The 26,162-nt window shown below is 40.5% G+C and overlaps 1 protein-coding gene across 1 annotated transcript; it reads left to right on the top strand.

Annotated features, from left to right (window-relative positions):
* The first annotated feature begins 7,835 nt into the window (after positions 1-7,835).
* zbtb34 (zinc finger and BTB domain containing 34) lies at positions 7,836-20,523 on the top strand. Its single transcript, XM_028579075.1, has 2 exons — positions 7,836-8,132; positions 14,984-20,523. The coding sequence occupies exons 1-2, from the start codon at positions 8,115-8,117 to the stop codon at positions 16,544-16,546; spliced, it is 1,581 nt and encodes a 526-aa protein (XP_028434876.1). The 5' UTR covers positions 7,836-8,114; the 3' UTR covers positions 16,547-20,523.
* The last annotated feature ends 5,639 nt before the right edge of the window (positions 20,524-26,162 follow it).

The following is a 26,162-nucleotide window of genomic DNA, read 5'->3' as shown; positions in this document are numbered from 1 at the left end:
GTTTGGGGGAAAGAAATCAAAGCAGGTTTTTGTCTGAAGACAAAGTCAGTAGGCTTTTTACTTGTTTATAAAGAACTAAACACCTGCTGTGTTTTGGCCCCAATATATTGCTTAAAAATGGCTTTTATGTGTATTCAATAAAGCTTAACTCATGAGGGCAAAGAACTTAATAGCTACAGTGCATAGTTTCTGTCGCCCCCATGAGGAATTCTAAGTAATGACAACAAAACTGTCGGCGCGTCCACATGATACAAGCCTTCCGTGATCGCGCACCACCCCCACCCCTCCTCCACACATTTGTTAGTAGCCAAGGAGGACACGGAGGATTAAAAAAACATAGGCTCTTCAGAAGAGGTAATTATCTTCCCATGATTTTCTGCACGCAAAGATCGCCGGACGACAGAATTTTCTGAACATAGCCATGCTGAGAAATACAGAGTTTTGTAGAGCTGATAGTCTAAATAAGCTTTGTATCAACTAATTTGGTAATGGCTGGAATATAACGGACTAACGCACTAAAGCTTTAAACCTATATGCTGTGATCTAGTAAAGGGTGATAGAGGTTGAAGGGAGAAAGCTTGTCTCTAAGTGCAAAACTCATTCTTATGTTAAAGCTAAAGTTATGTCACTTATTGCATTGCTCTGGAATGAGGTGCAACAACATGGCTGCCAGCTCTCTCTCTCCCCCCCCAGGCCCTTCTAAACCCAAAGGCAGGACTTATGTGGCGTTTCATGCATGTTATTCATTCTGCATCATACACATAAGATAAAACGGAAAAAAACAGCCTTGTTCTCACTTGTTAGTATCTAGTTGCTTTTATAAAAGGCATTTTACTTGGACATTCAAGTCACACAGACATGAACATTCTATTAAATATGCATATCTCAAGTGTCCACATCTGATTCCAAAGTGGACGGTCTAAGATTTATGGCACCATTGACCCTCATCGCTTTGCTGCCTCCTCAAGAGAACCTGCCACAGGCTGTGTGCCAAATGCTTTAAAAATTTAAAGAGGTGATGAAGAAACTATCCAGAGGAGACAAAAACACATCCGTTCTGCCACAATAAGACTTTTCTCGTCTTTTCCTTCCAGACTCTTCTTTCCAATTGATCTGTTTTACCATGAACATGCATTGCCAGCCATTTGGACTTGTTTTTTATATTAAAAAAACTATTCAAATGTATGGTTGTGTTTATGTATTTATGGAAATGCTGGGGAAATCAGATAAAGCTTTCTTTGTAAAATCCCTATAGGACCTTCAGTTTGGATGAAATAAAAAAAAATCCTTGGCTTAGCTTCCAATGACCAATAAGTCTTAGATGCCAAAATTGCAATGCAAACCAGAGATAATGGAAACTTCATCATTGCGATTGCCATGTGCCTTTTCACAGGATTGGAAAAGCGAAGGGAGATTTTTTATTTTTTTTCCTTCAGGCTGTTTGCTGCAAGCAGAACACCTGCATTCTTTTCAGACTCTCTGGAGGACTCTGAATTTGACCTCGGCGTAAGAGTAAAAAGGGTATCCAACTTCTTCAAAATGTCAGAATGCCACATAACTCTATTGTTCCTGACATGTTCCCTCCACAGAGGCTCAGATAAAGAAACACTTTTCGAAAAGCGGCAAGGCGCACATAGCAACGGAAGAAACAAGAACTCCCATATTCTCACAGCAGCTCTCTGATTTGTCCACACTTACTGGTAAACTGATAAAGTACTGTGACAATACCTCATAAATGCTTTGTATTGACCTTAACGCATTTGCTGACCACAAACAGAACTACAAACTGGGGGGGGATTTCTCCTGTGGGTAGGAGATGATTTTCTCCGGCAGGCACACAGGATCACTGTCTTGCTACTCTAAACTGACCTTCCACAGACAGCAGCACCTTCCATTGCTCCAGGCCTTCAGTCTGAAAATCTCTCCTCTGCATGATGGATTGGGTTCCAGGACCCTGTCCTCTCTTGGGACTGACCCAAGCCGGGTAACAGGGGGCTTTCATGGGAGATCACAGGTGCTTATATACAAAATGGCAATTTTCTTCTTCCATAATTCCATGTTACTGCATTACCAGATCTTATCGTGAGGCCAGTATCTCATTCCTGAGGTTTTAGACGTTAATGAAAGATGCTTTGCCTCCGGCCACTGGGGGCTAAATCAACAAGCCTAGGATTCCTGTTGGCCTTTGTAGGGGCATACCAAAGGCAGAGAGCGGACTCCGCTGAGGTCAGAGACAAATCATGGAGCTGAAGATGGAAATGCTGCGCCCAAAAAACAAGCTTGTATGCAATTTAGTGCAGTGGTTCCCAACCTTTTTTTTTTTTTTGTCAGAAGTACTCTCACAGCCCTGTCAAGTGTTCTCAAGTACCTCAGTGACACCAGCTGTCATGTTCCAAACATGTTCATTTGAATTGTTTTTTAAACGGTGTGTTAATACTATTAATTATATAAATACAATTTAGAAAAAGGCTACAGTATTGTATTTATATAATTGAACTGCATTTGTTCTACTACCAATTGGAGATGCAGAAGCTGAATGTTTCAACCATTTATCTCTTTTCTTTTAGTTAACTATTAATTAATTAATTTTAGCTAATAATTTCAACCATTTATCCATTATGTTTAGTTTATTCAACTATTTACCCATTAGCAATCTATTTTAACCAATAGCTAACCGTTTTAACCACTTATCCATAGCCTCCTTTAGGCTATGTAGGCCTATTTATTTTAGCTAACTAACCACTTATTTGCCAACTCTTAGCTATCTATTTGAACATGTATCTATTAATTTTAGCTAACTTTTTTAACCACGTATTTGACTACTTTTAGCTATCTATTTAAAAATTGTATCCATTTACTTTAGCCAACTGTTTTAACCACGTATTAACCTGCTTTATTTCAAGATTTATCCATTAAGCTACTTATAGTTATCTTTTTTTAAAGTACCTATTAGCCTACTATTAGCTATGTATTTAAACATCTTATCCATTGGGCTACTTTTAGCTAACCGTTTTAACCACATACTTATCATTAGCCTACTTTAGGCTATCTATTTCGACCATTTATCCATTACTTTTAGCTAACTGTTTTAACCACTTATCCTAGCTACTTATCCATTAGCCTGCTTAGGATACGTTTGAAATAGTATAAAAAGTTTGAAACAGATTCAGGCTATCTACGGTATTTCAAGTGATCAGGTGTTACAGCCAACTACGGGTATATTTTTTAATCAAATTGTAATTTTTGTTTTTCAAATTAGTTATGCTTATCCACAATCTTCAAATGTACTCCCTTGCACCTGCAGAAGTACAAGTAGGTCAGCCCTGGTTAGGATTTACTGATCTAGTGCTCATTAGCAAACTGTTGTACTGTACATTTAAATTAACAGTTAAGCCTAAATATTAAAATGAATGTACTGGGGGGGCGACCTCTATCTCACCCAGTAAGAGCGTGCGCCCCATGTAGGCTGAGTCCTTTGCAGCGGCCCGGGGTTCAAATCTGTGGCCCTTTGCTGTGTGTCATACCCCAATCTCTTTCCCACCTTTCCTGTTTATCCACTGTCACTATCAAATAAATGGAAAAGCCCCAAAAAATTATCTTAAAAAAATATAATTTACTGGATCTACACACTACGCTATAAGAGTCTAATACAAAATGATAGCCATATTATTCTTTTCGTTGGGGAATTAAAACATTTTGAGGCGTACCTTTTATACCCTTTGTGTGCCCTGAAATCAGACTAAAATGACCTCAACAATATGTGTTGAGGATATGTAATTTCAGCCACTTAGGATCATTAAAAAGAGATCATATTGAATATCACTTCTAGAGAGGTAAAGAGAAAGCGAGAAAGAAATAAAGAAGAGATTTGTTTGTCAGTCAATTCCGACCCACTCAATCTACTTAGCCTTGTGAAAGAGGGGGAGAGAAAGGGTCGGGGTCAGCTTTCTGTAAATCTTCTGATGAAATGTTGACAAAACAGCCAATTTTCTGTAATTTTGCTGCCGCCGTCTTTCAGCAACTTACTCACTCAGAACCCCTTCATTTCAAACAGCGGCACACTGCGACCTCTGACATGTATCTCGTCCCTGACTTCTTTGGCCTGGCAGAAAGACAGTAACAGTTGTGCCTTTTAGGTCAGGTGGATGCCGTTTAAGGAGCCAGCTTCATAAAGGAAGCCTTTGTCTCTCAAACAGGCTCTCTTGGGCCCCAGTAAAAGGATAAGAAATGTAGTTAATAGCTCAGGAGTGGCCTAATCATCAGCTGCCATTACTGCTCCAATATCAGCAGAGATGACAGACTTATCAATAACAAAGGCCCAGCTGAAGCCTCCACCGCTCTGTCATTTTGATCTTTGCTCCACTAATCAGAGCTTTCATTTGAGCTAAGCACCGGGCAGCACACCTCTCATTCTCTTCATGCTGTGCCAGATATCACTCATCTTTACAAGCCACTCTGTATTCCCTCAACCCCAGGCCACCATTTCCACAAATTGGCTTAATTTCTCCGGCAAATATATGACACATCTGAGAGCTCATTATCCTTGCAATGCAAGTGATTATTGTACTTACTGGTAAAACTCTCTTAGCTGTTGAGATTTTGGTCTTGAATGGCTTCGGTTGGAGTCCAGCTGATTTTCTAAATGAAATGAAGATATGTCAAACTGACTATCATTGGGATGTATAAATATTTCATTAAGCTTATGCTGCGTTTGCTTTAATAGTGGACTTCCAAAAACACAAAAGGATTTTGAGGCGGGTGGTTTTTTCTGTTTGTCCGATACAGAGCGTGGACTGAAGAGTAAAACCGTCATATACCTTATGTGTTGTAGTCTCAGAGAGCAAATTGCTCTTATGTAGAATATTAAATATGTTAAAGGGGATGATGTATTTGTTTAATAGTAATATACATACTTTATTGTCAATATTTCTCTTGTTCATTCTTCCACAAAAAGCTCCTCCATCAAGGAGAAACCTGAGAGGGCCAAAGAGGTGCTCCCGCACCTGGACGAGCTGGCTCTTTCATTTACAGTCATGGTGAGGATCAGGCACTGACTGACTCAGACACCTGCTATTGGGAAATATGTTCTCCATCAGTGAGCTATAGACTATTTCTGGACAGGAGCACTGGGAGACCATTGTTCTCCCCAGCACTGACAGCCAAGGTATTCTGGGACTCTTGGCACACATAGCAAACAATGTGTTATTCATGTTAAGCTTAAAAATTGGGCTACTTTACCAAACAAACTGTGGTTAGAGTGGTGTTTGTTGACTGCAGCAGAATTGTTTGATGGCTTTTAATATTGCAACAAAACAAATATTGCAAATATTAAGAGGCTCAAATACAATGTTTGTTTTCATAATAATTGCAATTGATGGAACATAATCAGAGAAACTGAAAGAAAAAAAAAAAGAGTATTGTTTATGAGAGAATGTTACCAGAACCACACACATTTTCTTTTCAGATAAAGAATAAATACCTATCTTTCATATTAAGCATAACCTATGGTTTCAGGCTTAACATCAAACAGTGGAGCTCCTTATTCCCTCAGTTTGATACATGATATGTGCTCTTTAGACAAATCATCTGGTCTCTGCTCCTATACAGTCTTATGCAGGGGCAGGGGGTTTGGGGATTTTGCAATGTCATCTGGGATTAAAAAGGAGCAGCACATCAGAGCCCCAGGCCACACCACCTGGAGCCCCTATACGATCCCTGGCGCTGCACCACTCAGAACCAGCCCCATTAGCTTACCGCCAGATAATTCCTGGTCAACTAAATGACACTGAGCGAACAAAGCCCCATTTCAGAAAAGATTACAACTTCAACAGGAAACCCTTTGATTATGAGTTTGTTTGAAATGTTATCAATACCATGATCATTCCTGCGGATCAACAAAACCATCTCTAATCACCATACTTTGGCTGCACCTTCAGTTGTGCATCAATCTCCAGAAAAGGAAGGAAAAAAGCAAATCACGGTCGAGAATAGAGGAGTGACTTGTTTAACAAGAAGCACGTGCAGTGACAAAGCGATTCCTTTCTCTACGTTGATCACCCACCTGCACACAGATTAGGTCAGATATTCACCTGAGCTGCCAACCTGTCACTCACACTCAATAAAGAAAAAAACGAAACACACACTGCACACATTCATGTCATGTTAGTGCTCCAAACAGTAGACAGCAGACAAGACTTTTACCAGCAGGATCAGACCTAGTATACACAGTGTTTGCAAGCAGCTATTATAATAAAATTAAGTGAAATGTGAACTTCAACCTCTGGTTAGGTTCACAATGTGCACAATTCAATAACAATCTGCCATTTACAGACATGAAAAAAAGTAAATAAAAGATTTGAAAGTTATGAAATACAGTTTATGGTGAGACCAGCTTTTGTGCTATATTGTGCGCTGAGCCCGTTCTTGTCCTTGCAGGCTATTCTATTCTATTCTATTCTAATAATAATACTTGTAGTGCTCGATTATTACTGTATATTCAAAGCTCTACAGTATACACAAAAGTGATTACCACAGTAAACAAATCTCTTTGTCTACATAGGGTGATGGCCAAACGTTAAAAAGCTAAAATGATTTCTGTTTTCTTAAGATCTTGCATGAAGGTTACACTTACATTGAGTTGTTTTTGTAGTTGTATTGGATTAATGGGGGAAACTATATGCAGATGATTAGAAATATTTTTGTTTAGTTATTTACTTTTTATGTTTCCCACAAAGTTCCTTGTTAAATCCTGCAGTGTTTCCAACACATGTTCCTCATTTGCCAATTTTGAATCAATTGTGAGGCACAAAGTTAGTTAACACACATTATTAAGACCGGACAACAAAGACCTACTCAAAAAAAAAAAACATAAACAAGTTAATATTTTTCTTCACTGTATGATTTATAATCTAATTTATTGTATAATGCAATCTGATTGGTTGGATAACATATTTTCCATGTTAATCTTTTGAAAGTTGTGTATTATAATAAAAGTGAGGAATGGGACACAAAGTTGATGTTAAATCATTTATTTAGTCTCTGGCGCCCCTTGGTGGTATTTATGCAGAACTGAATGAATTCATTTTCAGTTAAAAAAACAGATTATGCAACTCATTCCAAAAAAAACTTGTATGAAACACTGCAAATGGCTGAAAAACTAAACTAAAATGTAACTATCAAGGCCCTAATGAGTGTAGCGTTAACCAATGCATCTGCAGTTGTAATAGTGACACAACTTCGCTCAACTCAAACGCAGTTTTTAAAGGGTGCAATACCACAGTTCTGATTGTCAATTGGTGATATCCTCAGTTTGTGGGCGAAATAGGCTAAACAAAGTAAAAAATAAAATCAGTTTCTATCATTAAGATCATGTAAATGTTGCCAATGTTTTAACATTTTTAGAAAATAATAAAGCCAATCTCTCTCCCTCTCCGTGTGTGTGTGTGTGTGTGTGTGTGTGTGTGTGTGTGTGTGTGTGTGTGTGTGTGTGTGTGTGTGTGTGTGTGTGTGTGTGTGTGTGTGTGTGTGTGTGTGTGTGTGTGTGTGTGTGTGTGTGTGTGTGTGGTTGGAGGGACAGCTGCACAGGTGCACAGCTGGAAAGGTATCCCGATGTCACCTTAGATTTTAATGAAGCTCAGATTAAAATGAAAAAGAAAAGTGATAAAATAAATACAACATTTACAAATCAGGAGAACAAATGCACTAAATACACTTAAATGTACTGTCCCCTCCCACAGTCAGTGTTGTAAAGTGGAAGCAGATGAAACTGACCTATAATGGCATGGGTGTAGTCACTAGATAAGAGTATGAGTATACGTTAGCCACGTTATCTTTTACAAACTATTTGAAGAACGACTGTAGGCTACTTCATATTTATTTTTGCGCGTGTCCACGTCGTATATTAAGAACATGATGTCTTAGTACATAACACTGACATGAGCAAGGGAGGGGCTGCTGCTGCAAAACACACTGATAGAATGAATGCAAAGAGCCAAAAGAACACTTCCTGTTGATGCAAAAATTGCAGCAGCAACTGTCTGACACATCTGGACTGGAGAGGGGGGGAGGCCTGGCTGTAGTGTTAGCGAACTACTGAGTGGAATGGACAACGTTTAATGCTAATCTGCAAGACGGTGAGTGTTATGGACTTCAACTTTGGCTCGGACTGGTGACCGTAATGCAATTGCAATGTCGGTGCGTCTTTGCTCTGACAGTAAAAGTAATGGCGAAATAATTGCCTGCGACCGTACGCTAGCAACCAAATGCTAGTTAGCTGCTACTTAGCACTGGCAGACGGTTGCCAGCTAATTGGTAGCATAAGCTAACTAGCATAGCAGCTAGCTGGCTAGTTCATGACAGCCGCCGACAGTTTGTACCCGCGTTCGACGTTGCAACTTATCGCTACCTAGCTAGCTAACGTTACTAAACCATACACTGTCAAGCTTTTTTATAATCAGAAAAAGCGAGCCCAACCCGTAAAACAACCCACCATGCGTGGAAATGTGAAGTCTGTGTGAGAGTCAACTAGGCTTTCTTTTCTGAAATAATTGCTCGATTTTAGGCTAGCTAATATAGCTAACGCGGTGTAAGTTAGCTTGTGTGCTGCTTTGTAGTTGGATGGTTCGGCCCTGTTAGCCGATGCTATTTCTTTTAATAACGTCAATCTAACGTTAACTACAAGTTAACGTATAAATGAGAAATGGTGGAGACACAAACAAAAGTAGTAGGATGTGACGGCCAAGCTAACGCCATCCTTTAGCTACTCCGCTAGGTAGTATAGACACCCCCCACCCACACACACACACACACACACACATGAATAGCTATCTTACTAAGTTAACTACTAAAAGAATGCTTTGCAACAAAGTTTGAGACACCGCACATCTGCTCCCCAATGTATCAGCACAGTATGCTTGTTAGATAGGATCAACAGTAACGTTACATGCTAATGTCCCTCAGTGTCTATGCACGATGAAGCTAACACGGGTAAATGCGATGATTAATGATTAAGTTAACGTACTGATCAATGTGTAGCAAAGTCTTGCAATAAAAAAAAACTGCTTATTTTAAATCCACTACGCTAATGGCGTGGCATCAGGCCCGTAACTGTTTCGTATTCAGCGTGTCATAAACTAACCTGTAACATTAACGTTCACTCCCAGGTCACAATGAATGTAATTTACCGGTAAATGACTGTACGTGATGTTATGGCAGGAAAGAAAAAAGTGCAGGGACATGGCAGGTTATTCTGTACACATGGGTTCACCTATGTCACCAAGGACTAGATATGACTATTTATGTGACATTCATTTGCTCTGAAATTCAACAATCTAGTTTGAAACCAACATCTTGAAATATTCCAGGACAATTGCATCTGAAACTAGTCTAAATATTTTTTTACCATAAGGCATGTCAGAACACAGTGGAGCCAAACCAATTACGACTTTTGCATGAGCAACCATTATGGCTTAGCACCCAGTCGACCCTTTTTTTTTTTTTTATAGTCACGTTTCTGTTAGGAATAAGCAGTAAAACTTGATTGGTTTGACACGCCATCTGAAATGAATGATTGATTGTGCAACACAAGGTATACAGTAGTGTGTGGTGAAAACAGCACTCTGTGGTCTTGTCTATCCTGGTATCTGGAAAATTGAGAATTGTCTCATGATGTGAGCCAAAGTAGTCACAAGTACATTTACTCTAGCAGTGTGATTTACAGTATTTTTCATGCTATATACATTTTTGGAAATGTAGGAAACTTACCTGAAGTATACAGTAAAACTGACATTTGCAGACAGACATATGCAGGGTTTTTCCTGCATGTCAGCAGCAAACAGTTGCTCCCTTGCTTGACTTATTTCCTACCATTAGCAAAACCTGACCATTTGGCGGTAATAAAACCTGTTTTGGGCATTGCGTCAAATGTATCACTGCCATCTGTAATTGCGACAGGGAAATCACTGTAGAGTGGCTATAGGTGAAAAGGCAGTCTAGCATGATGTTATCACGTCTGTTCTTGTGGATGCCTTGCTGTTGTCTTTTTTTTTTTTTTTTTTTTCTGTCAAATTCCTAAACATACCTACTCAATATCCTCGTTGCCGTCTCTAGGCCTTGAGCGACACCGTGCCACCAAGAGGAACTTGATTGTGTGATCATGGCAAATTTACTTCACTGCACTGTACAGTACTGTCAGTTCTGTTATCTGTCTTCAGTGTTGAAGACAGAAGAAGTTGAAGAGAAGTGAGAATGTTAAAAAGTGTAGTGATGACGTGGAGAGGCTAAGGTCTTTTAAGTCTTCCACTTGTATTGATAAGCAGATTGGCTAAGGTGAGTAGGCTGAAATGAAAATGAGCATGTTCTTGTTTTCCAGTTATTTAGCCTACTCAAATGAAATAAGAGAACACACCCAAAGGCTAAACATACATTATTTAGCGCTGCATACTGAGCTTCCACTATGACTTAGAATTCTCACAATGCACATTATTCGCACACCAGCAAAGTTCCTCACACTATACCTTCCCTTCAATGTATCATAATATAGTATATTTTTTATCTTGTTTTTTTACTAGGTCTATCTGTTTGAAATTGCTCTCCCAACCTTTGCTTGTTAAGCAATTCTGTTCTGGCTCTGGCCTGCCCCACAAACTGTTTTTCAAAGTAGGTGAAATGCTGCTGATGTTGAAGAAAGCATACACTGCTTGCTTGCTGACTTAGATTTTTCTTCCAAACTATCACAATGTACTCAGCATCCTTTATGCCTACCTACATGAAGCAGCTGTGTCAAAAAGGTTTATTACCACGCATGCAACTTGAGCCGCAGATGGACTTTTTGAGCTGAGTTTAAACATTTTCAGTTTTTCCCACATGAGCCGAGCGTGTGATCCTCACCCAGCATGTGCATCTCAACTACTGAGCATACATTCTTTGGCTGCCCTTCAACTTGGCTCCATTCAGTATGCATGCTGTTGGCAGCCATTACTGGTATGTTTTAGTGTATGAACACGCTGTAATTGAAGGCTGGTGGAATGGGGGAGTGAAGATAATATACAGTACACCTTCTTACAGTTCTCTGTTGCTTGTTCTGTAGTTTTGCTACATCTTTCCCTCCGCTGTGCCAGGACGAGAGCATATGGTTTGTTGGACAGGTGTCTTGATGAGCTTTGGCAACTGGAGAAAGTGTTTACTTTCCCAAAGTGCTGGTGGGGACTCAATGCGGAGAAGATCATGCTGAATTGCCAGCAAGGGGCAGGGAGGGAGGAGGAGGTGCAGAGGGAGAGATGGGAGAGGGGCAGATGGAGTGGGGGGAGAGGAGGGTTAAGCTGGAGAACTGACACATTAAGGTTTTGCAACACGGAAGTACTTGCTCATACGAACATAGAATTACACAGTGGGTAGGGTAGAACTGGATTACACAGTCGCTGCTTTCCATAGTGTGGTTTAACTCGTTCTGCTGAGAAGGCAGGGCCTATATCTATTAATATTCATGAACCAGCTCCAGTCAGTATATTATTCTGTAAGGGTAGTGTGCTCCTACTTGTGCTGTGCGGCAATGCCTTTCATGGGTGGGTGGGTGGGTGGGTGGGTGGGAGGGGGATCTGATCTATCATTTTGCCAAAATGTGTTTTAGACAAAGATTTAATGTTATGGCTAGTGTGCTTTGAAGGATCTTTATGCAGGGAGAGGCAGTTGTCAGTTGTGCTGTTTGAATGAGAAGACCAAAAAGCAATGTCCACAAAACAGTCACAAAAATGATCATTACTGACCCACATTAAATCTAGTAAATCAAAGAAGCCTTGAAGAAAGGCTTTGTAAGATACTTTTTAAGAGAGCTTAGTGTATGTAGGGCTGGGCGATATATCGATATAAAAAATATATCGATATATTTTTAAATGAGATATGGAATTAGACCATATCGCATATATCGATATAGTTCAAATGTGATCCTTGCTCCCATAGATATATACACAGATGTCGCCTTGAGGTTCTAAACATACGTCAAAACCGCCGCCATCTTGGAACAGGGGTCCGAAGCATTCAGATCAACGCTAAAGATGCCGGACTTTTGTACTGCTTAATTATGTTCGATAGAGGAAATGAAAAGAACAAACAGCAATGAATAACATTTAACAGGTGACAATGTGTTTTATGATTATGTATGCCGCCTTGACCAGCAATCTGAGCTCCGGGCGGCAGCGGGAGGCGGAGAGCTCCGTGGCCGCCGCAGCGTCTCTTCCCCGGAAAAACACAGCTTTGCCTCCCTGCTGCGCCCGGTCCCCGCTGATCCAAATCGGACCAGCCAAAGACAGAGTGGTGATCGGTAGGATCTTACACGTAGTCCAGGACGACCTGTATGTCGATATCGGCGGAAAGTTCCACTAAGTTTGCCGGCGGCAGGCGGACGGAGAGAAGCTACAGCGGGCAGCAGAGACCGTCTGCGGCTGCAGGATCTGGAGCTCAGTGCCCGTTAAAATGACATGTAACGCATAAATACATACAGAAATAAATAGTGGAGGAATGAGCCTGGACATTTCAGTCTGTTTTAAACTTCACCTTGAAGCAGAAACTCTTAGTTCAGAAGGGTGAAGTTTCCGTTTGGACTCAGATCTGTGAACCGATCATAATAAATATTCTTTGTATTAACACATTAATTAGTTTCTTTGTTTTGTAGTCGATAGTTCATCTTTTAGTTTACTTAAGTGGAAGCAGTATCAAGTGGAAGAATGGGACTATAAACCTAGGCTTACAGGCATGAGGCATTACATTTTGAACAAAGTAGATTATATTAATATCAAAAGCTTAATTGACCTTTGGAACGAATCACAAATATGGAGCTTTGATTTCAAAAAAGGTACTCCTGTTATACAGTATTTAGGTTTACATTTTATTGTTATTTGAACAGCTGAGCATTTAATCATGAACCAGGTGAAGAAACCGGTTTATTATTTATTTGATTTTGCAACTGTTTCTATGAAACTACATGTGACATGTCATATTTGATTTTGGCTTTGACTGAACATTTTCTCTCACTTTGCGGAAAAAATATCGGGATATATATCGTATATCGATATTCAGCCAAAATATATCGGGATATGACTTTTGGTCCATATCGCCCAGCCCTAAGTGTATGCTCACCTTTCAAGCAGAACCAGGTTTTCTTCCTTCTCTGACAAATGCACACCATATACCTTTTTATGGCTTGCTTCCAGATAGTGTAAATTATTAAACAAAATAACTTCAAAACACAGAAGACTTTCATGGCTCCGGTTAAGTCTGAAGACTCACTCGATTCTCTCCAGCATCTCTGAAGGGGTTTTGCAGACTTTTTAAAAACGCTCGCTGGACAAGCAGATCCTCTCGGAGAGAAAAATGCGATCGGCTTTGGAGAGTCAGACGTGCTGTCAGGACTTGAGAAAGTTTAGAGGTTGATCGGGATCGTGGGTGTCAGTTGCAATCTTTTCATCTTGCCTACTTTCCACTTAATTTCCTGTTTAGCCATAATGGCTATGGATGAATAATAATAAAAAAAATGCAATAAATGAAGACTGAAACATGCAGAGCGAAATTTTCAAATTCTTAATTTACTTACTTTCACTTTCAGTTAATGTGGTGCCGCTCCTAGAAAACAGCCCTCCTGTTACACTTTCTATATGTTGCTCGGGAAAACAAAATTGGCTGCCAAATGGTTTTAAATGTATGTTGGGGCCATTACACACAACAAAATGAGTTTGGGTTTACCAGTGTGGCTTCGCAAGTGTCTTTTGTTTTTCTTCAATCTTTGGGATTGAGACACCGTGAAATGGTCACGTTAGTATGTTCCATCTCAATACTTTGAGGCCACTGTTGATAGTCATTCCATTGGCAAACTGCTGCTGGATCTTATTTCAGATCCACATTCCATTCAGTAGACTCTCTTTTCTCACGTATACTGTAGGCCCATGTATACTATGTAGGCTACATCACCATGATCAGGTAGCCTGTGGATTAAAAATTAAATAAATTGTATCTGTATTGTTTTCCCTGTCCTCCTGAACAATAGAGGCTCTACGGTACGGGATTATTGAGGCCAGTATATAGGAAAATCTGATACGGTTATCAATATTCTTCTCTCTTTTTTTCATACACATGCATTAACAAACCTTTATGTTTATAAGGACAATAAAAGAATATTATAAGAATCTTTTAAATTTGGTTATGAAATATTTTTTAAATACTGTGGCAAGATTTCTTAGATGATTTTGAAGGTTTAGAAATGTATATTGACTTACAGCATATATTATATCACCTAGCTCTGTATCAAAAGATTAAACAAACAAACAAAAGCAACAAAATATATTAAACCTGAGTTAACCCTAGAAAATGCTGTGTTTGCTGCAATGCATTTAGTGTTGTTTCTTTTGACATAGAATTTGTCAAGTAGTAAGGCTGTATCAAATGCCTATCGCCGCCAGGGAAAACTCTCTGTATTTAATATACCAGAGTTTTGGTGTCTGTGGCGACATTCCCACGCTGGGGCACCGGAAGAATGCAGATACAGCTTTTTTTGTACTCCGAAAGAGTAGTTTATTAACTCTAGAACAACTTCTTTACGTTAGCAGTACACAAAGTGCCGCCAGCCAACCATGCTCACTCAACTTGCAGTTCTACACAGCATAGCTCCTTATTCTGGCTCTCTGATTGGTTACACGCCATGTCAGTCTACCTGCATTACCCAATACCTTGACAGGCAGGAAGGGGGAGAGACCACAGCGGCGTGGCGTTACTATGAAGCCCACTGCTTTCCTTAAGAACGTCAACCGTGCCAGACGGGGTAGACACAAGTTCCACACTCCAGCTTTCATCAGCCTCCCGTCTCATTTGTCTTACGTATAGAGTACAAAGGTTTTTCTCTGTCTGTGAAAATGTAAAATTGCTGCATTGCAAATGCAATGTTTCCAAACCTAATGGTTCCCTCTTCTTTTTTTTCTTCTTCTCCTTTTCCCATCAGGCAGCCGACAAACTGGAGAAACATATCCAAGAAATGGACGACGGCAGCTACATCGAGTTCGATGTGCCGGAGTTCAGTAACACTGTTCTGACCCAGCTCAATGAGCTGCGGCTGCAAGGGAAGCTGTGTGACATAATTGTTCACATTCAGGGCCAGCCATTTCGAGCCCACAAGGCCGTGCTGGCAGCTAGTTCACCCTACTTTCGTGACCACTCAGCTCTCAGCACCATGAGCGGCCTTTCCATCTCGGTCATCAAAAGCCCCGTGGTGTTTGAGCAGCTTCTGGCGTTCTGCTACACGGGTCACATGTCCCTGCAGCTCAAGGATATTATCAGTTTCCTCACTGCTGCCAGCTTTCTGCAGATGCAAGCCATCATTGACAAGTGTACCCAAATCCTGGAGAGCATCCACTCCAAGATCAGCCTCCCTGTTAGTGTCTGCAGCCCGGAGAAGGACAACTCGCAGACCGGCGGCAACGGGGTCAATGACAGCAACCTCTTTGTAAACCCTACCCAGATCTCCCCCCCTTACTACTCCCGGCAGAGTCAGGCAGGACACGAGGCGCGCTTTGAGCTGGCAGGGAAAGGCCTAGGCCGGGGGCGACAGCAGCAAGAGGAAGGCCAGTCGGAACGAGGCAGTAGCGACAGTGTGTCGGAGCTTGACGCTCCCATGGATGGAGAAACGGAGCAAGTGGAACTGATCGGCAAAGATGGGCAAGTAACCGACGTGCACGTGAAGCTGGAGAAGACCGACAGGCCCACGTACTCCGACAGCTCCTCAGCCGGTGACGACGGCTACCACACGGAGTTGGTGGACGGAGAACAGGTATTGGCTGTCAGCGTGGGCTCCTATGGTCCGGTCATCCAGTCTGCTGCCTATTCGTACTCAGGGCTGTCCTCGCCGTGCTTTGTCAACCTTACCAACTCCAGTCCTTCCCGCTCCATGCTCAGTGGCTACAGAGGTGGGCGAGCCAGGGCAAAGCGACCCCTGGCCATCCCAGCGGCAGTGCTGAGTCATATCAAACCAGGCTCGGATGACGGCGAATCAGCAGTGGGACCCGCGGGGCTGGAGAACGACGTGCGCGAGCGTAGCCTGCGGAGCCAGTGGTACCCCTACAACGAGAGACTCATTTGCATCTACTGTGGAAAGACCTTCAATCAGAAAGGGAGCCTGGATCGCCACATGCGCCTGCACATGGGAATCACCCCATTTGTTTGTAAATTCTGTGGCAAGAAGTACACAAGGAAAGACCAGCTGGAGTACCACATCCGTGGCCACACGGACAACAAGCCCTTCCACTGTCAGATCTGTGGCAAGTGCTTCCCGTTTCAGGGCACCCTTAACCAGCACCTGAGGAAGAAGCACATGGGAGCATCAGAGGGCAGTAATCACATAGACTCTCCAGAGACGACGGAGGGGAACTCAGGTCAGAAGGACCAAGAGGATACGTCCGAGGGGATGGCCTTTGAGGCACAATATGCAGAAGAGGCACCAGCCAATGATATGGAGGAGAGTTCAAAATGCAGTCCAGAGGAGGCCCAAGCATCAAGATGTGATTTGTAGGTCCTGCTTCAGGTTAAAGAAGCTTTAAGAAATGTTTATCTTAACTCAACTTATAGGACTTTTTTTTTTCCTTTTTTTCTTTTTGAATCCGCTCCCTCTACTATAGACATTTCCTGCGTCAAGGGATTCTGTCAATTTTGTGAAAGTTAGATGTTGAATGCGGAGAGCAAATGGGTGCTTTATAGAAATTTGATTATTTCAAGCAAAGGGAGTAACAACTTACTATTTTTCGGGAGGTCCCAGTAATCAAGACCCCCTCGTTGATTTCTCTTTATATCTTTCCATGTTTTTTAAAACATATTTACAGAGTTATATAGGCATGTTGCAATAATTGATAATGTGAAAGCTCTGGTAAGATGCTTGTCATATCACCTTTTTACCTGACCTGTTTTTGCACATGTGGCCACAGGAGGTCACTTACTCACAAGGAATTATTTTTTCTGCCAGTGCAAAGCTTCGTGTGACATATCCGTTCAATACCTCATGAATGCAACTACATACTCATAACAGACAGTATTTAACTTAAATGAAACTCACCAGGTTCTACCTCATAGCCAAGAACCTACCAGGCACAGACGTGTTCACCGTTTTGAAATCCGTTTTTAGGTTGTATGTACAGTATCTTATTGCCAAACCCTGTAAAGAATATTCTCTCAACATAAAGCCTTGATACTTAGGGGGAACTATTCCTTGCTGATTGTATGGATTAAGGACGTAGTCCTTGTCAAATGTTTCTCGGTCAGCCAGGTTAAAGTGATTTTAAGAAGGTGCTATGTAAGGAGTACATTCAATTTGCTAGCTTTCTTGTGTGTTTTTTTTTTTGTTGGCAAAATGCGGACAATAGAGACAGAAAATGGCCCTGCATATTTTTCAAGATATTTTGCCGTCTGATAATGTTTGTTCTACAAAACACTTAAGAATTGTATCTCTCATCACTACTGGAGAGCTCACTCTGTTGACGTGGGTTAAGATGCTGTCATCTATGTAATGGGTGAATTACGTCCATACAGTGAAGTCACTCGTAATTCCTTCATACTCTGGTGGAGACGTATGCTGAATTATTGTTGTATGTGTAAATTGTTTTGTCTCCTGAGGTAGGCCTCTTAGGTTAGGTTAATACTCCGCGTCTGACGGAGACAGGAGGAACAGCTGTTCACACAAATCAGTATGGTATACTAGTCTGAATAATATGCAAAACAGAAAGAACAAAGGAATCTCAGCCATTTTGACATGGTTTTTCTTCCATTATTTGAAAGAGCTATCGACATGTGTCCTTTTTTCTTTCCTTCCCTCTGTCCTTCCTTTGAGGACGGGACGGTTGATCTGTGATCTTTGTTCTCTGCGTTGGTCGGGGTCTTAATTCTGATGCTGCAGCAGCGGCGGTGTCAGGGTAGTACTAGCTTCACAGCGGTGATTTTTCCTCTAAGTGAAAATGTTGCGAACTTTTGATGAGCCTCTGCAATCCCATGAATACTATTGGCCAACATATTGTATCTATATAGTGTTTGAACCACGGGGATCAGGGATGGGGGTGTTGTTACTATATAGAGACTTGGGTTATTTTCCATAGATATTTAAACATACACAGATTACAAATACATAAAAGGCACTTAGAAGGCCCCTCTTGCGCTCTCCTGCTTTCTTATTTGCCAGCCAGCTGTTTAATTAAGCAGTTATATAGATTTTTGAGGAGCACCTGCTATATGCTTTTATTTGGTCCACCCTGAATTTGTGTCAATGAATTAGGTTTGATTATTTCACAGTTTCCATATAATCTTTCTACTTTGTTGTTTGTTTTTTTTTGGTAGGAGAATATTGTGTTTTGTCGCTTATGTCCAATGTCAAGAGTGTAGTCGTTTTTTCTTTTAAATTCTACTGAATGTGCGGTCATCGTCTTCACTCATTGACCGTTAAGATAGCAAACCAAAATGTAGGGAATTTTGCAAAAACTCGGTATAGCTAGCGTTTGGTTGTCTTAGTGTGTATGGATGTATCACAGACGCTTTTGGTCATCACACCCACAGTCTGCAAACCTGTACAGTACTTTTTAGACGATTGTTTGCTACGTCGAGTTTCTTTCTGTCGACCGCAGATGTGATGTGCAGGTTTTTTCCAGCTGATCTGACCTCACCAAAATACAGTCGCCGACTAATTTCAATCTGCCTACGATTCTTGCCCTACACCTCGGGGGGAAAAAAAGAGAGGAGGAAATGCATACCTTCTTGCCCGTATTGTTTTGTGAGTAATGGGTACAAACTGCTAAAACTATTTTGTGCCGAGAGTTCACGCCAAAGACTAATAGGTGATTTTTGACCGTCAATTGTGACTGTACTGCATAATTGAATTCTCATGAAGAATAGGTTCTTAATTTAATGTAGGACTGGTTCTTTTTGATTTGCAAAGAATGTACGTTTCCCAGCTCATAACAATCACTTTGTGTCAAATTTAAACAATTTGCTGAGACGACGTTACGCAGCGAAAGTCATAAGTAACAATATATCAAGCCATACAAAAGCTGAAAATATAAAAGTTGTGCAATAGGTATTGTAATTGTTTATAGCCAATGTAAACAAAAGAGAGAATACTTCACAAAAAGTGGCATCTTTAACTTAGTGCCTTGCCACAAGCTTTACATTTTAGATTCTGGCACTTAGATTCCTGTGCCTCTTTCATTTTGTAAAGGATTGAATTGAGAGATTATAATAGAATATGGCCACACCATTTATTGTCAAGTGGTACCGAGAATGAAAAGAAATGGACACGTCATTCTTGTCCAAGGTTTTTTTGTTTTTTCAGTCTAAGTCCTGCCCCCTGTTTTCGCTTTTTATTGTTTGACGGGCAACTGATTTCAAGTTCTAACTGATGTTGTAGCAATTGATTACAGTCTGCAAGCCGTTGCCCAATGTTCAGAGACCGTACTGTATCCCCCCCTCTCTAACCACCGAGGACAATCTTAACAATGTACCGTAGTGTTAGGCATTTCAACGAAGGAAGGAGACGCATAAGAAACACAAATCTATTTCCTCTCTGTTCTCTCTGAACATCTGGCAAGGGACCAGCTGCTTGGGTATTTAGCAGATAATAAACTGAATATTTGTGGAGGGAAAAATAAGCTAACCCTCATATACTGTAGCTGAATTGCACGTTGCTCAACCTCAAAATTGTATGAAATTGCCAGTGGATCTTTTTTTTTTTTTTTAACACTTGAGTTTTCTTGTATTTGTATCATCGATTGTGCACTTACAGTTTTATGTTATTAGTAAATACCAATTCCATCCGTGAAGTCCTGTCTATCTCTGTAGTTACCCTTGAGGGACTCCGCTAAAACGGCATGAATCACTTTGGTAGGGACCTTTCCCCCTTAAATGGTGCTTTTAGACTAGTCAGATTCTCTCTTTTCTTTTTTTTTTCTTTTTTTTAATTCATCAATCAAGTCCATGTAATCATCATAGGTGAATGGAGGGGAAATTGTTTAAATGCTTTTCCATAACTATAGTTACTTAACGTGATACACACTTACAGAACCAACTGAACTTTGACACACACGAACACACTCAAATCGACTCTTCGTCAACTCTTAGTTCCACACACCTCTGAGAGGAACAGGAGATTGTGGGCCACAAGTAATCAAAAGGAAGTGTTTACAGGGAAGGCTGTCAGACTACTTTTTGAAATTGCAGCTCGTCCTATTCTTTTTATAATAAAACTCACTTCAGGTAGTTTACAAACACTGATACAGGCTTAGAAAAAAAAAAGAAAATCTTAAGTCTTCCATAGCTTTTCTGTCAGTTTCTGTCCACTGTGTAATATAAGAAAAAAAGCAATAACCTTTTTAAAAGTGTATTGGGATCATCAAGCCTATTGAAATATTGGCCTGTCATATCAAACAAACTGAATGTCAGGGAGCTGTTGAATTGAAGTAGGACCAGGACAATTTGATATTGATTTATTTTTTATATATTTTCTGAAACTTTGGACACATATATATATATATATATATATATATATATATATATAAAATATATATATATATATATATATCTCAAAAAGTAGTGTTGCTTGCTGGTGTTCTAAATGTTCATCAAACTCCAGTGGTAGTCAAACTGCAACACAAGAACTTATTGCGTGGTCCAGTCATCAAACTCAGTGGCACTGTTCAGAGTTGCGCCTCCAGCTGTGTCAAATAACGAAAGGGATTTTGGGCTGTATAGCCACTTGTTCGGGAGCGGGCTGTCTGCTGTCATGTTGAGGTTCAGTGGTCTCCTTTTGGCTCCTCAGGCACTGAGACTGTAGTTGCATTTGTTCAGGACAAGGGGGGGGGACATTTTCAGTCAAGCTAATTGTTCCTTCTCATTTTACAACTCCCCTAACTCTGCACTACAATGTCTCTGGCTCATATGTAGTTGGTGACAAGGCAAAAAAAAAAAAAAAAAAAAAAATCTTAGAACTCAGGGTATATAGTGTTTAAGATGGTCTCATTGGACATACTGCTTAAGTCCATAGTATAATTGTGCACTTCTTTTCAGGTGGGGAAACAAGTCCTCAGTCAGTGGTTCCCAAAACATTCTGTCTCAATGAGCCCATATTTTCCACCGAGCTGAAGCTCGAGGAGCACTGGAGACCACAAACTCGAGCACGACGGCACAAAATGCCCCAACTCCTGTTTTGTCCACTCTACACACAACCTCACAACCCAACTGTGAACCTCAGAACTCTACTGTTTTGTACAACTATGAAGTAAATGAAGCTAGCTAGAGCTGATGTTGTATCTATTGCCATTTATGAATTTATTTTATAGCATGAAATTAAAAAAAATATATTTATTCAAATTATATATTTTACCCATAATCATTCTGTGCTGCTTCGTTTTGGTTCTTAAGCTTGTAAATTGCTTTTTTATTATATGAAAAATTGCCAATAGAATAATTTGCGTTTGTAAAATAAAGACGCTCGTTTGGCTCTGATTTGTCTTTTGTGTCTCAAATGAATTCATGTTTTTATTACTGTATGTGCATACCAACACAAATGACCCAGATCACACACACACACACACACAAAAAAAAAAACATACTGTAACCAAGGGGGTAAGCTTCGCTTCGGAACTCAAACCTCCTATGGCGCCGTTTTGATGCTACCAGACGATCACTTCCCGTTAGCATTCCATTGACTGCCATTCATTTTGACAGCAAATAACTTTACATCTCAAGCGTTTAAAGCCTCTTATTTGTCCATTGTTTATTTCTAAAGAAACACAGCAATGTATAAAAGGCTCCATTACCTAGCACCTCATGTTATGGCTCCGTAACAGACGTTTTTGTAAAAATAGGCTAACGATTGTGTCACGTAGTAGAGGAATTACCGTACAGTGCAGGAGAAGCTCGCAGGCAGTTTCAACTTACATTAGCTGTTTAGGTTTAATTACTAATGTTAACTAGCATTTTAGTGATCAATAATTAGCCTGTGCCCATGTTATCTCCTTAAACATACCTATGCTCTCCATTTCTGTAAGATTCAGAATGATTGAGATTTGTCTTGGCGCAGCTACCAGAAGACTTCCAACTTTCAGACAGGTTGCTCATGTCACATTTACGTTGTCTCTCTAAGTTGGAGGCTGCGCAGTAACGCTCAGTGCTCACCGGAAAAGTGCTTCTAATATCCTTCACTGGTCTCCGTCCAGTGCAACGGGATCGGTTGGTCCATACTGTCTATGACCGTAATAGACTTTTTTCAGGGCAGACATGTTGACATGTCATAGTAGGAAAAGCACAGGTGTATAAAGCATTCATGATGGCTGCATTCCACTTAGGAGAGGTCCTGGTATTGTGCATGCTGACTAACTGAAATAGCTTACTGGGACACTTGATGGAATTGAGCCATCGTCAAGGTTATCAATTTCAGCTGTGCTTTTCCTACTATGACAAGTCAAAATGTCTGCCCTGAAAAAGGTCTATTGCGTTCTCTTGCAAAATACAATTAGGCCTATATTAGATCCCAAATGTGTAGGCCATGCTACCAAATTGTAGACACCACTTTTACCAACTTGGGCAGGCTGTTATTATAAGAATGTAATACCATTCAGGCATAGTCAGACAAAACCCAGAAAGCTCATGTAGACAATTACATTTATTTGGCCTTTATCTAAGTTTCACTTTCTTATGTAAACTAAGTCAAATCACATCTGGTCACATCTGGTCGCTACTTCACACGTCCCTTACAGCCCATAATAAAGACACCAGACCGGGATGTAAATCTGATGTGATTAAACGGATTTGTCCCACACAGCCTACATGAATATAGACTATTAGAGGTAGAAAATGAACATAGGTGACCGGAAGGGTTGTAGCCATAGTTGATTGTAACCACGGTGCAAAATAGCTTATTTTCACGTTTTTGTCCCTGGACTATAACGTTCTCTCTTTGTAACACGGAGCTGCAGAATTCTCTGAAAATTCAGTGTTTGTTCATCGCCACATCATGCCAATTTCTGACATCGCACATTCATTTTTTTACACATTTAAGAAATAGGCTATCGATTATACCCATAGACAGTATATAAGAATGGACCAACAGATCCCGTTGCTCTGGACGGAGACCAGTGAAGGATATTAGAAGCACTTTTCCGGTGAGCACTGAGCGTTACTGCGCAGCCTCCAACTTAGAGAGACGACGTAAATGTGACATGAGCAACCTGTCTGAAAGTTGGAAGTCTTCTGGTAGCTGCGCCAAGACAAATTTCAATCATTCTGAATCTTACAGAAATGGAGAGCATAGGTATATTTAAGGAGATAACATGGGCACAGGCTAATTATTGATCACTAAAATGCTAGTTAACATTAGTAATTAAACCTAAACAGCTAATGTAAGTTGAAACTGCTTGCGAGCTTCTCCTGTTCTGTACGGTAATTCCTCTACTATGCGACAGTAAGTTGCGTGGTTATGACACAATCGTTAGCCTCTCCGTCTGCTACGGAGCCATAACGTGAGGTACAAGGTAATGGAGCTTTTTATACAATGTCTGCTTTCTTTAGAAATAAACAATGGACAAATACAGTCTTTTAAAAACGCTTCAGATGTAAAGTTATTCGCTGTCAAAATGAATGGCAGTCAATGGAATGCTAACATGGGTGATATTGTTGTAGCATCAAAATGGCGCCATAGGAGGTTCGAGTTCTGAAGGCAAGCTTACCCCCTTGATTATACCCTATATGAGATATGAATGTGCCCATTGAGCAGTAGCCTATGTCAGCATAATTCCCAGTTCAAAGTAAAATGCAACGAACTGATTGATTGTGCTGGGCAACTGAGTGGAAACAGACACATGTATGGCTCAGAGGCTCAGGAAGAAGAAAAGTTTTGCCAGGTAATGCAAAACCTATTGCGTGGGAATGCAAAACATATTGCGAGGAAACGCAATAGCAGTCCCCTGAAAAAAGCTTGCTGTGCCCGTGACCCTTCCGGGGCTCCGTATGAACGGAATTCACATGGCTGCAGCAGTACTGGATATGAAAGCCATCTGGGGGAATATCTGAGGTATGTGCAGCTGTGATCCTCCAGAGGGAGCTAGAGCACAACAAATACACCTCAATAGGTCACTCCTCTTTAGTGCCAGAAACTCTACAGTTCACCGTAAACGAGAATATATCTTAAAATAAATTAGCCATTGTGACTTAAAACACAAAGCTGTTAAATGTCACTATTAAAATGTTACACATACAAACAGCCCACCAGTGATAGGCCACTGGTTTGAAAATGAAGTTATACACGTTTTGTTATGATAATTAGCAAACCAGATAATTTTTTTGCTTGTGGTGAAAAAAGAAAAAGAAAATACATTCACAAAAGTCACAGAAGCCAAGTAGTAGAATAAAAACAAATTGCTTTAATCTCAGATGGCTGGTAATAAAATGTATTTATCACCCAACAGGCTCCTTTTCCTGCTGGACCTCCAGTCAGATTCTCTGCCCAATCCTCAGCACTATTATTGCTCCTGTCCTTACTGTGTTCAAAAATGCACCCGAAGGGAGAAATATATTCATAAAGTGGCACAGCTGTTCTACAGCCTCCCATGGTGTTACCACTGTCTGTGGGTTTTTACATAACATAAGAGCACTAGGGAGCCAAATGACTAATAAACCACCAAATTGGCCAGCTGTGTGCTTCACTGACACTTTCTTGAAATAGTTTACAACTGTTCTTTCATGCTGCATGTTGCAGTTCGTCACTGACTTAATCCAGTATTTTATACCTAAATATTTTGTCAAATATATTGTCACTTACTGATCAGTAAATAACACAATACTTGGCTACAGAGCATGTGAAATTAGCATCACTCATCGCGGAAAATTCTAATAAACTGGATGAATTGTTTGAATGGCAGCATTATAGGGCTGCACAGACATCTGATCCTAAAATAATAGACTACATTGCCCTGTTCAGTGGAATATAAGAATATAAAGAACCACAGAATACAAGGCCAGGAAACACGATGTAGTCGTATTTCCACAAGGAGTCTTTAACTGCATTCTATGGTTATGATGTATTGTGGCTCTCTGTAACATAAACTCTACCAGTTGGACTGGAGTGAATAATTGATAGGTATAGCTGTTTCACACATTTGTTAATATGTACTTTCAGGATGATCATTAGTTTTGTTATGGCAGTTTTGGGTAACACTTTACTTGAAGGTAGCTACATAAGAGTGACATGACACTGTCATGAACACATAACATTGTCATGACACATGGACCCTAACCCTAACCCTAACTTGTCATGACAAAAACCGAATGACACTTACTAAAAGAAGTGTTATTTCATAAACGTTTATGACTTGTTTATAATGTTCGTGACACGCTCATCATGACAGTGTCATGTCACTCTTATGTAGATACCTTCAAGTAAAGTGTAACCCAGTTTAGCAACTAAAACATGACTTGCTGCCTTCTCATACATCTCAGTGTTCAGAAAGGGTCATGTATGCCCTATAGCAGGCAGGTACTCCTGCCTTATTTAAGTGCTGCTGGAGCTCAACAGTTTACGTGCCTTGGAGTTTGATTATGTTACCCCAAAAACAATTTTAAATCCAAAAGGTAGCTAGATATTTGTCCTCATCTTACTGTCCCTATGGGGTCACTTTGAGTGCAGCTCTAGTGAAATGGAGTTTTTAAATATTTCTCTATGCTGCTATGTTATTTGGCATTATTGTTAGAGGGCTGATGTGGAAGTGACTCAAGCTATTTCTTTATCAACATGGGTCTGAGTCTGACTATAAGGACTTACAATTGACCTTATTGATCAAATGGAAATAGAGAATATAATGGGCCATGTGGCCTGGCAGGCACTCAGCAAATGCTAGTCTTTGTAATGTTTTTACCTCTCTGCTCTCTGAATGAGATAATGCTGCCACGTTACAAGGGCTTTGGGAGTCAGGAGAGGAGTGCAGCTTGTGGGGAAGAAGAGGAAAACAGGTGAAGGGTTCCCACCTACACAGGATGACAATACAGTCATGTTGTTACCATGGTTCGTTTACTCCTGAAGGAATTCCTTCCAGGTAAAAAGCCACTGGAAACAGTCGGTCTACCTCAGCAATAAAAGCGTTAAATGACTACAGGAAATACGT

This window comes from Perca flavescens, chromosome 5 (genome assembly GCF_004354835.1).
Source record: "Perca flavescens isolate YP-PL-M2 chromosome 5, PFLA_1.0, whole genome shotgun sequence".
In the NCBI taxonomy this organism is placed as follows: Eukaryota; Metazoa; Chordata; class Actinopteri; order Perciformes; family Percidae; genus Perca; species Perca flavescens.
The sequence above is the reverse complement of the archived record's forward strand: the minus strand, read 5'-3'. Positions and strand labels throughout refer to the sequence as shown.